The sequence below is a fragment of the Myotis davidii genome, unplaced genomic scaffold, assembly GCF_000327345.1.
Source record: "Myotis davidii unplaced genomic scaffold, ASM32734v1 scaffold626, whole genome shotgun sequence".
In the NCBI taxonomy this organism is placed as follows: Eukaryota; Metazoa; Chordata; class Mammalia; order Chiroptera; family Vespertilionidae; genus Myotis; species Myotis davidii.
This window is the reverse complement of record NW_006297725.1, coordinates 309,885-321,745: the sequence shown is the minus strand read 5'-3', so window position 1 is coordinate 321,745 and position 11,861 is coordinate 309,885. Positions and strand designations below refer to the sequence as shown.

At 38.4% G+C, this 11,861-nt stretch overlaps 1 protein-coding gene across 1 annotated transcript in view; it reads left to right on the top strand.

The window, feature by feature from the left end:
- Positions 1 to 11,861, top strand: part of SENP2 (SUMO1/sentrin/SMT3 specific peptidase 2) — a 34,925-nt gene that overhangs the window by 371 nt on the left and 22,693 nt on the right. Inside the window, exons 2-6 of the mRNA XM_006773330.2 lie at positions 103 to 171; positions 2,168 to 2,223; positions 8,519 to 8,661; positions 9,097 to 9,163; positions 10,954 to 11,044. Coding sequence (XP_006773393.2) covers positions 103 to 171; positions 2,168 to 2,223; positions 8,519 to 8,661; positions 9,097 to 9,163; positions 10,954 to 11,044 — 426 coding nt within the window. The remainder of the gene's footprint in view (positions 1 to 102; positions 172 to 2,167; positions 2,224 to 8,518; positions 8,662 to 9,096; positions 9,164 to 10,953; positions 11,045 to 11,861) is intronic.

Below are 11,861 nucleotides of genomic sequence, written 5' to 3'. Positions count from 1 at the left end.
GCGCCGCTCCCGCCCGGCGGGCCCCGGTGGAGGAGCGCAGCCAGGACGCGCCGCTGGGCCGCGGCGGTGGAGGTGCGGGTCGCGGGTGCCCTGGTGACGTAGCTGCTTCCTCCGCCCTGGGCTGCTGCCGCTCCTGGTGACGGAAGATGCTGGTCGTCTTCGGAGTGGCAGGTGATGGTTAGGACATCGGCTGTTCTTGTCCGAGTCCACGCCGCTCCCTGTCCACAAATGGGGCTTTACCATACTTTGCTGCTCTCGGGTGGAACACGAGCGATTTGTTTTGGCTCTCTGTTTACAAAGCACACTCCCAGGTGTCATCTGTGGGCAGTAAGTGCAGTTAAGGGAAGTGAGGTTGATAGCTTGCCCAGAGCCGTTTTGACTGCAAATGCTGTTCTCTCAGCACCGAAACAGCAGCTGTCTTGTTCTGAAACAGTTGTCAGACTCTCTCTGTGTGTGTGTGTGTGTGTGTGTGTGTGTGTGTCTGAGAGGGTACAGGCGCCCTTGGGCAGAGAGGTAGGGAGAGTGATTCTTAGCTTCAGCATTAGTATATGGGGGGAGGGGGGCGGGAAGGTACTTCATTCCTTTAAAAAGATCACTAGTCTGTACTCGTAAGTTAAAATTTTGGGGAAAAAGTAAAGGCTGTTTTTATTTAGCATTTTACCCCTTGGTTTATACCTTCACAGTGTGCGCTCCTTTGCCTAAGACTTAATCTTCTAGAGAATAAAATACCATAACAGTTCTTTACACCCCTCCCCCCAGTGATCAAATGTCGCGTTCACTTTTATTTATTATTATTATTATTATTATTAAACCTCAAGATCATTGAAAGTTGGTTTCTTGGAGTGTGAGAGAACAAGAGAATTAATACAGGAATCTGAGAATGCAGGTCATTGATGAGATAGATTGTTAGCTAAATTCCATTATGTGTTCAGAGAGGGTAGGGTTTCAACTTATTATTCCTTTCTACCTTTCTGTAGGGTTGATACCAGGCTGATTTGAGAACATTTTGTAAAGTGCTTAGCGTGATGCTTAGTATATATGAGTAGTATTTGTTTATTCTACCCAGAGGGCCTTGTGCGGAGGTTGGTGGATGATAGGCAGTTGGTATATATTTATTAAATAAGGGAATATTAATTTGCTCTCCCCTGTCCTCTCTCTTTTTGCTATGAATTCCTGCTAGTCAGGGGAACAGTGGTTTGGAGATGGAAATACTATTCTTTACTGCCCATCCTTAATCTAAAACAACTTTTCTCAATGTAAGCTATTTTTCAGTCAAAATGAAGCCAGGAGGTCTTGGGATGTTTAAAGTAATGAACTAAATCGTATTATCCTGGGATTTATTCTGTTCATTTTTTGTAAATATGATCAGTCACAATCATCTTTAGATGATTAGTAGTGTATCATGAAGCTTTAACATTGTTGAGGTAAAGGTTCGATAACTTTTCTGAATTTTCAAATACTTTATTATCACTGTAATATAGTTTCCATGAAAAAAAATGTAGTTAAATATTCAGCTTTTCTGGCTAAGAACTGTCTCTCAAGGCTTCTTATATTGTCTACTTCTATCTGAGATAGAAAATAACTGGGGAGGGGGGTGCTGGTTTTTTAAGTAATTTCTGGAGAGAAGAAGGAAGTCCTGGGCTCTTAACCTATGTTCATTTACTAGCTAAGTGATTTCTGACCAGCTTCAACTTTGGATTTTAGCCAGATTACAGATACTACATGATAGGGAGTTTGGGTCTCTTTCAAATAGTTGGAACCATGGTATTAAGTCCTACTATGGAGTGACATTCTCTTTTTTGTATTTTTTTATATTTTGTTTTATAATTGATTTTAAAGAGAAAGGAAGTGACAGGGAGAGAGAACAGAACATCGATTGGCTGCCTCCTGCACAACCCCTACTGGGGCTTGAGCCTGAAACCCAGGTAGGTGCCTTGACCGGGAATTGAACCCACGACCTGTTGGTGCATGGGACGATAGTCAACCAACTGAGCCACAACTACCAGGGCCAGTAACATTCTCTTTTAAAGCATCAGTTTGATCTCATTTTATGACAAAGTGGATAGAGGAAGGTGTGTTATATGAACGCTAAGTTTACTTACAGAAATGGTTATGTGTATATATATAAGTACATATGTATATATATATTTCTTTTCTTTTGTTTCAGCACTCTGTTTTCTACAGTGGACACTGATGAAATACCAGCCAAAAGACCAAGATTAGGTATTGATTATTAATTTTAAAAATTAGTGTTTTAATAGGAAAACTATATGTATATAACAGAATTCAAAAGCTAAAAAGTATATATAGTGAAAAGTAAGTCTCTTTCACATTCCTTTTCTACTCAGTTATCTTTCCTGGAGGTAACTGGGGAACTAAATGTCTTTCTAGATAGATAAGCCTATAGATTGAATATACATTTTTTTAAAGTTTTTTTTTAATATACATTTTAAAATTCGAAATCTTTCTATAAGGAAAAGTTGCTTTGCCCTAGCCAGTTTGGCTCAGTAGATAGAGCGTTGGCCTGTGGACTGAAAGGTCCTGGATTCGATTATGTACCTCGGTTACAGTCTCCATCCCTGGCCCTAGTCAGGGCACATGCGGGAGGCAACCAATCAATGTTTCGCTCTCTGTCTCTTCCCCTCCCTTCCACTCTCTCTGAAAATCAATAGAAAAATATTCTTGGGTAAGGATTAAGAAGAAAAAAAAAAGAAAGAAAGAAAAGTTGCCTTTTTTTAAAAAAAGAAGGGTGAGGAGTGGAGGTGCCCAAAGGGAGAGGAGGTGTGGCTGTGGGAGGGTTGTGGAGCAAAGAGCTGAGGAAAGATGGATTCTGATCACATTATTTGAGCACAAGGATCCATGACTGAAATCAGAGCTAAATGGGTTTTGCAGTTACATGAGTTGATATATTCTCACAAATCCATTTGCCCAGCCAGTGTGGTTCAGTGATTAAGCATTGACCCATGAACCAAGAGGTCCCTGGTTCAATTCCTGGTCAGGACACATGCCCAGGTTGCAGGCTTTACGCCCAGCAGGGGGCGTGAGGCAGCTGATAAATTTTTTTATCTCATCGATGTTTCTAGCTCTCTCTCTCCCTTCCTCTCTGTAAAAAAAAATCAATAAAAATATTTAAAAATAATAATAACAGTGTCAATGAGAACATGATAAATGAAATAAGAAAGGTAGTAGCAAAATACTATCCAATTATTAGCTGGCTAAGAGTCTCAGTGGAAAGTTGGGGAAGGAGCTAGTATGTGAGATGGGTCCCGAAGGATGGATAGGATATCAGCAGGGAGCAATAGTAAGGAAAAGCTTCCTAGGTAGAGGGAATTGTATTGGAAAGTTGTGCAGTTCAGGAACTAGTGGGTAAAACTTAGGGGAAAAAGTTGGCAAGAGAGAAAAAGGTCAACTTATGGAGGCCTTTGAATGCTAGGAATATCCAAATTCATTAGAATGGTATTTCCCAAAGCACAGGATAGATATCAGTCAAGAAATGATTTTAGGAAGTACAGTGTTCATAATATTAAGTAATATTTGAATTATGTTATATACTTAAAAAGTTGTATCCTTTTCAGTTATTTTAAATTCCTGGTTATTTTAAGCAGAAAATCTTGAGTGAATGCTTAGTATGTCTTCAATACTTGTCTAAAACAGTTGACCTTTAAAACAACATGGGGGTTAGGGTAATCAATTCCCTCATAAAGTCGAAAATGTATGTATAACTTTTGACTCCCCTAGAATTTAACTAATAGTCTTCTTTTGACTGGAAGCCTTACCAATAAATAGTTGATTACACACACACACACACACACACACTGCATTCTCACAATAAAGTAAGCTAGGAAAAATGTTAAGAAAATCATAAGGAAGTTAAAGTACATTTACAGTTATTGAAAAAAAAAATCTGTGGATACATGGACCTGCACAGTTCAAACCTGTGTTATTCAAGGGTCAATAGTACATGCTAATCTCTCCTTGTTTAATAGGCCCAGCTAGAAGTTAATATTGTTGTGTTTTCTTTATAAGGCAAATAATGTTGGTTTACATTCACACAAGTAATATAAAATTACCTTTCAACATCCAAAGAAACCCAAAACATTAATTCAAAGGAATATATGCACCTACATGTTCATTGCAGCATTGTTTAACCATAGCCAAGATATGGAAGTAACCCAATATGTCCATCAATTGACAGTGGGGAAAAAAAGCTGTGAGCCCTGGCTGGTGTGGCTCAGTTGGTTGAGCATCACCCCATGCACCAAAACGTTGTTAGTTTGATTCCTAGACAGGCCACATACCCAAGTTGCAGGTTCAATCCCCAGTTGGGGTGCATGCGGGAGGTAACTGATTGATGTTTCACTCTCACATCGATGTTTCCCTCTATTCCTCTCTCTCTAAAAAAATCAATAAAAACATTTTTTAAAAACAACAACAAAAAGCTGTGGTATATAATACACAGTGGAATACTACTCAGCCATAAAAAAGAATGAAAATTTACCATTTGTGACAGCATGGATGGACCTGGAGGGTATTATGCTAAGTGAAGTAAGTCAGATGGAAAAAGACAAATACCAGTATGATTTCACTTATATGAACAAAATAAACAGTAGAAACAGATTCATAGGTACAGATAACAGACTGATGTTTGACAGCGGAGGAAGGTTGGGGGACTGGGTGAAAAAGGCAAAGGAATTAAGAAGTATAAATTAAGAAATATAAATCGGCCAGCTGACATGGCTCAGTGGTTGAGTGTTGACCTATGAACCAGGAGGTCGAGGTTTGATTCCCTGTCAGGCAGGGCACATGCCTGAGTTGAGGGATTGGTCCCCAGAGTGGGGCATGCAGGAGGCAGCTGATCAATGACTCTCTCATCATTGATGTTTCTCTCTCCCTTTCCCTTCTTCTCTGAAATCAATACGAATATATTAAAAGAAGTATAAGTAGGTAGTTACAGAATAGTTACAGAGATGTAAATTTCAGCATAGGGAATATATATCATAATAGCTATGTATGGGACCAAATGGATACTTGAAATATTGGAGAGCTGCTCTATAAAGTACATGATTTTATAACAACTATGCTGTACACCTGAAACGAATACAGAATAATATTGAATGTAAACCGAAATTGAAAATAAAAAATTACCTTTCAGTCCTGGCCAGGTAGCTCAGTTGGTTAGAGCGTCATCTGCATACACCAAGCTTGCAGGTTCAGTTCCTGGTCAGGGCGCATACAAGAAGCAACCAATGAATGTATAATGAGTGGGACAACAAAATTGATGTTTCTCCCTCTCTTTCTCTCTAAAATCAATGAATAAGTAAACATATTTTTAAAAATTACCTTTCAAATACATTTGTTTACCAAAAGAGAGTCAATTTTAAAGAAAAATATAAATAACTGTATGTGGTAAACAAATAACATACACAGTGAAATTATAGACGTTTCCAGAAATAATTCTGGCAGTCATCCATTTTATGGACTTCTATGTTAAGGATCTGTTCCTTCACGATTTCCATGAAATATGTGTTATGATTTTCTGAATGGGAACTATAGAAGGAAACCTAAGGCAAGGGGAAAGCAGTGAGTAGCAGAGGTAATACTGGCAGAGTTTGTAAAGGTTTATAGTAATGTTAATAGCCACGATGGCTATTGAGCACTTGAAATGGGGTTAGTGCAACTGAGGAACTGAATTTATAATTTTAATTAAATTGAAACTTGGGTAACTTACATGTAGCTAGTGGCTACTATATTGGCAGTACAGCTCTATTGGTTGCTTTTCAGAGAAAAAAAAGGAAGGCTTAAAGAAAAGGAGGACCTTAGAATTCAGACTCATGACTTATAGAAGAAAAGGATTTTAAGAGATTTTAGGTTAGTCTCAGGAAAATAAAGTGGTCTTACTCCATTTTATAGATGAGGCAGGCCTTTTTTTTTTTTTTAAGTCTGTGTGAACTTTTGATAAAATCTTAGGCATACTTAGGTTTTGACAAAATCTGTAAGAAAATAAATATTATGTTACTTTTTAGTGTCCATTATTTAACTAAGTTGTTAAGAGCACCTCTTTTTTATTGATTTTTTAGAGAGAGGAAGGGGGAGGGATAGAGAAATAGAAACATCCCTACTGGGGGATCGAGCCTGCAACCTGGGTATATGCCCTGACTGGGAATCGAACTGGTGACCTCTTGGTTCATGGGTCACTGCTCAACCACTGAGCAACATGGCCGGGTAAGAGTACCTCTTGTCCTCTGAGCTTGGATGACTGTCTGTAGGTTTATCACCAATCCCTAAGGCTGCTTTCTCCCACATAAAGCTCACATTATTAGAGGGCTGACCTGGAATTCTTTCTAATTCCTAAAAATGAGAAACAGGATATTTGTAAACTTTGTTTCTTTTAACTATGAAACAGGTCATTTGCAAACTGGTTCTTTGAACTATTCTCTAGTTTCAAATGACTTCAGATTGGATTCTGCTTTACCCAGTTATCATATCCTCCCTGCTGTTTAAGTTATTTCACTATCTTTCCGGAAAGTACTATATATCTTATCTGTTCTGGAGTGGTTGTTGCTTAAAAGCCACCATTTCAATTTCAGGTTGTTTTTCTCTAAAGCAGAGTGTGGCTAAGGTGATGAACTCCTTCTTTCAAACCAGTGCTTTAGAATACCCTTAATTAGGAAATAGAAAGTAAATTGTAGAAAATAAGTCATCAGTGTAGGAAGTAAGAAAAGGGTAGTGATAAAAGGAGGAAGTTAAGAAAACACAAATTTACCCCTCCCCCTTGTTTATTTACTTGCTTATTTTGTAATCTTTGTTTGGAGGCAGGGAGGGTGAGTCCGACACATTTTCCCCAGTAGAGGGATAGCCTTGTTTTATCATAGATGTTTAAGAATTGCATATCTTATACCTCAGTAATTTCTACCTTGGCGTAGTCAAGATACTATAGGCACTTAGTAAGTAGTTGTTTAGGACAACTATAATGTTACCTGCCCAGGAAATAAGGACAAACCTATGAGTAAATGATGTGTTTCCTGTAGGATTCTGCCATACCTAGTGACTATAAACTCCAGGTTGTTAAGTTATGCCCCTGACCCTTTGGTATAGATTTCCTTTCTTTTATATATATACTAGGGGCCCGGTGCACAAAAAATTGTGCACTGGGGGGGGGCGGTGTCCCTCAGCCCGGCCTGTGCCCTTTCGCAGTCTGGGACCCCTCGGGGGATCTCTACCTGCTGGCTTAGACCCGCTCCCCGGGGGATCAGGCCTAAACTGGCAGTCAGACATCCCTCTGGCAGCCAGGGAGCCCTTGGGGGATGTCCACTTGCCAGTGAGGAGCAGGCCTAAGCTGCAGTTGGACATCCTTAACGTTGCATTGAGGCCTGCCCCCTGGTGGTCAGTGTGTGTCATAGTGACCAGTCATTCCCAGTCCTTCTGCTGTTAGGGTCAATTTATATATTACCCTTTTATTATATAGGATATATTTTATTGATTTCAGAGAGGAAGGGAGAGATAGAAACACCAGAGATGAGAGAGAATCCTTGATCAGCTGCCTCCTGCACGCCCCGCCCCTGGGGTTCGAGCCCATAACCCCGGCATGTGCCCTTGACCAGAATCAAACCCAGGACCCTTTAGTCCGCAGGTCGATGCGCAATCCACTGAGCCAAATCAGCTAGGGCTCTTTTTGTTTTATATATTTGGGAAAAATTATTGCTTGAAAGCTGTCCTTTCAGGACTTTTGTGTGTGAAATCTGTGTGATAGTTTAATATTTTTGTAGCATCCCAGATATCTTACTAAAAATACAAAAAACACAGTGCTGGAATTTCAGTTATTCAAGTAGGAGAAAAGTCTTTTTATAGGCAACTTTTTATCTCAATGATTGAAAATAGGACTTCTAATAAAAATTGAGAGACCTTTTTTAGATACAATCTTACTACTTTTTAAAAATACTAGAGGCCTGGTGCACGAAATTCATGCACTTGGCGGGAGGGGCTCCTCAGCCTGGCCTGCACCCTCTTGCATTCTTGGAGCCAGCAGTTGGACATCCTTAGCACTGCCAGGGAGGCAGGAGAGTCTCCCACTACCACCGCTGTGCTCACCTGCTGTGAGCTTGGCTTCTGGCTGAGCGGTGCTCCCCCTGTGAGAGTGCACTAACCACCAGGGGCAGCTCCAGTTTTGAGCATCTTTCCCCTGGTGGTGAGTGCATGTCATAGAGACTGGTCGTTTTGCATGTTAGTCTTTTATTGTATAGGATGTTTTTACTGATTTCAGAGAAGCAAAAGGGAGGAGAGAGGTAGAAACATCAATGATGAGAGAGAATCATTGATCTGCCTCCTGCACATCCCCTACTGGGGGCCAGCCCACAGCCCGGGCATGTGCCCTGACCAGGAATTGAACCGTGACCTCCTGCTTCTTGGGGCGACACTCAACCTCTGAGCCACACCGCTGGGCTGCAATCTTATTTTTTTTTTGCCAGAAGTTTATTACTCTAGGTTTATATGTATATGTAATTTGTATTACACTTTCTAGATTGCTTTATTCACCAAGTGAAAAACGGTCTCTACAATGCTGCCAGCTTGTTTGGATTCCCATTCCAGCTGACCACAAAGCCCATGGTAGCTTCTGTAGCTTCTGCTTGTAACGGAACACGGAATGCGGCTCCTTCAGGAGAGGTCAGTGGGGATAGGACTCCTTTGGCACTATTGATTTTGGTACTTAATTATTGAAACTAAATTTTGGAAATATTCTCATTTTGGGCATTAATGTGTAGAATGACTTCTATCCAGAAATATGCATGTCTTTATTAGCCTTGATATATAGGCCAAAAACTTAAAAGTTTAAGAAATTACACTTTATAAAAGAAATTACATATTTAAGAAATATTTATAAAGAGCTCAATTACTGAATAATAACTATATTTGGAGACCTTGGAATTGTTAATTTTTTTACATCATTTTGTGAGTCTTCACAAATTAAATATCTGGTTTTATTGATGATATCTCTTCTGTGAGCTAGCACCAATAGAGTGATTTGTATTTTTTTCATATTAGAAACTTACTTAAATTCTAAAATTATATACTACAGTGGTTATTTTATTTGATTTTAAGGTATTTTCGAACTCTTCATCTTGTGAACTGACAGGTTCCGGATCCTGGAACAACATGCTGAAACTGGGTGAGATGGACAAAAATATTTCTGTTTCCCCCTTCCTCCTCCTGCCTCTTTTTTCTGAGTTTTGAGACTATGAAAGGAGGAGAACACTGCTTTGATATGAAAACACAGACATTCTCTCTGTCATTCTAAAAGGCAAATAGCTTTCCTTTACAATTGTCTTTGAATTTACTGTTGTGTTTTCTATTTGGATTATCAGTGTTCATAATGTAACTTAGATCAAGTTTCATTTCCTAAAAACAACACACAAACATTTCCTGAGCACTTTCTCTGTGCTAGGCACTATGCTAAGTTATTCAGAATAATAAAATAATAAAATACTTAATAACAAAATAATGAAACCTTTAATAATAAAACAAATAGCAATAATAACAAAAATAGTAAAACTCTGCCTTAGAAGGACTTCTTTTATGTGTGAATCTGATTGGGGAGCAACCTTAGGTCTCCAGTTCTCATAGTTTTATGGATTAGGAACCTCTATATCATCCAGACCCCAAAATTGAATTGTTAATTTTATATTATACTGTGCACAGTGCTATGTGGGGGTGAGGGGTGGAGGGAGCGGGGCTATAGGGAGAAACCAGAGTCCTGAAAATGGTGTGATCTCTGCCAGGCAGGTAGGTATGTAAAGTTTGAGAGGAAGGGGAAAAAGAGCTTTTAGAGAAGTTGTGGGTTTAGAAGTCAAAAGTGCAAGAAGCTAAGGAAATGATAAAAACCTTAGAGAGTGCTTCTCAAACAAACTTTTTAAGTCAAGTATCTCTAGTGACAGATGAAAGGAAAATAAATGTGTACCCCCCAAGTCTGAGAATCTAGTTCCAAGGGACCTGGGGACAAAGATGATACTTCTTTGAAGCCTTTCATTTTATTTAAAAAGTAAATACAAATTATATTTCATAATCTATTTATATTGTTTGACTATATAAATGTTTAAAATTATTTGCCATTAAAATTGACATGGAAAGGCTAGTAGATTTATCCTGCCCGAGGCATCAGCAGTATATTTCTGTGGGTTTGTGTAGTCTAGTCAGAGAAGCACAGGTATTTCTTGGGCAGGTTTCTAATATAATCAAGTCCAGTCTCTAATCTGAAGCCCTTAGAAACGTGTTTGGGGATTCTGAATTTATTCTATTTTAGATATTTTGTGTTTATTGAATATTATTGTAAAAACCCATTGGATTTGAACATTGGTTCAAGTCAGGTTTTGCAAGCAAATGAATTCAGGTCAGTTTAGGTTTTGCTGCTACAATTGCATTTTGGAGTCCTCAGGAACTCCAAGCCCCTGTAATAGCTCCAAAGAAAATGTGGCTGATGAAAATTTGGTTACCATTTTTTGAAGTATAGTAACCACTTCACAAGTGTTAGAAGCTTCCAGTGAAATGTAGTAACATGTGGCAGGTTTTCACTTAAAAATACTTCTGTTTTCTTGGGAGAAAAAAACAACTTGAAAAATTCTCTTAATTTGATTAGGTTGTAGGGAGTTTTATAATCATTAAGTTCTTCATGCCTCTTATTGATCCCAGCAAGCAAAACTAGGAAAGCTTGCCCATGAATTGTTATTGCTTATCTAAGATCAAAGACAACCTAAGCACTATTGCTTTTTCTTTAACCTTACAAAGGTTGTTCTAATCTCTGTGCTGTATAGTAATAGAATTTGAAAAAATAACATATATGGTTCTACAGTGTAGACTGATCATACAATTTCTTTTCTAATGCAGTGTTCACAGATGTTTTTTAATTAATTAATTAATTTATTTATTTACTTATTTACAATTACAAATGCATTTTTAAAATAGGTAATAAATCTCCTAATGGAATAAGTGATTATCCAAAGATCAGAGTGACAGTAACTCGAGATCAGCCTCGCAGAGTCCTGCCTTCCTTTGGGTAAGTGTTAAATTCTGCCTTTCTTTACATGGAAACTTAGCACATATTAGGTGCTCATTCTTGTTAGGCATTCACACTTTTTTCTATTATGTAATCTTGTTAATTAAGTACTCGAGCTTACCGAATATCATGCAGCTAATGAGAAACTTGAACTCAGGTATGTGTTACTTTTTCTGCCATATTATATGCCCATAGCATCTGATTTTGAAAACCTTTTGAAAAAGAATTGCCATTCACTTATAAACTTTTCAAAAAGTATAATATGCATGCAGAAAAGTGCGGAAATAATGTGTCTAGCCTGATGAATTTTCATACACTGAACTGTTTTTTCATTAGGGTAATTTTCTTCTTCTTTTTGTGTTCCTACTTTCTAGAATTTCTACTACTTGGATATTAAACATTTTTTAAAAAAATATATTTGACCTTTTGCATTGATCTAATTTTTCTATAAATTCTATTTTGTCATCCTTGCCCTTTAAAAAGAAATCTTTTACTGATTTCTTTGTGAAGGGGCTTCATAGTTTTCTGTGTGTTTGTTTGTTTTTATATATTCTTTGATTTTTTTACAGAGAGGAAGGGAGAGGGATAGAGAGTTAGAAACATCAATGAGAGAGAAACATTGACCAGCTTCCTCCTGCACACCCCCTACTGGGGATATGCCTGCAACCAAGGTATATGCCCTTGACCGGAATCGAACCTGGGACCCTTCAGTCCTTAGGCCGAAGATCTATCCACTGAGCCAAACAGGTTAGGGCAATAGTTGTGTGTTTTTAAAACAATCACACACTTTCATTCATTCGCTGATTTGGCAAAAACT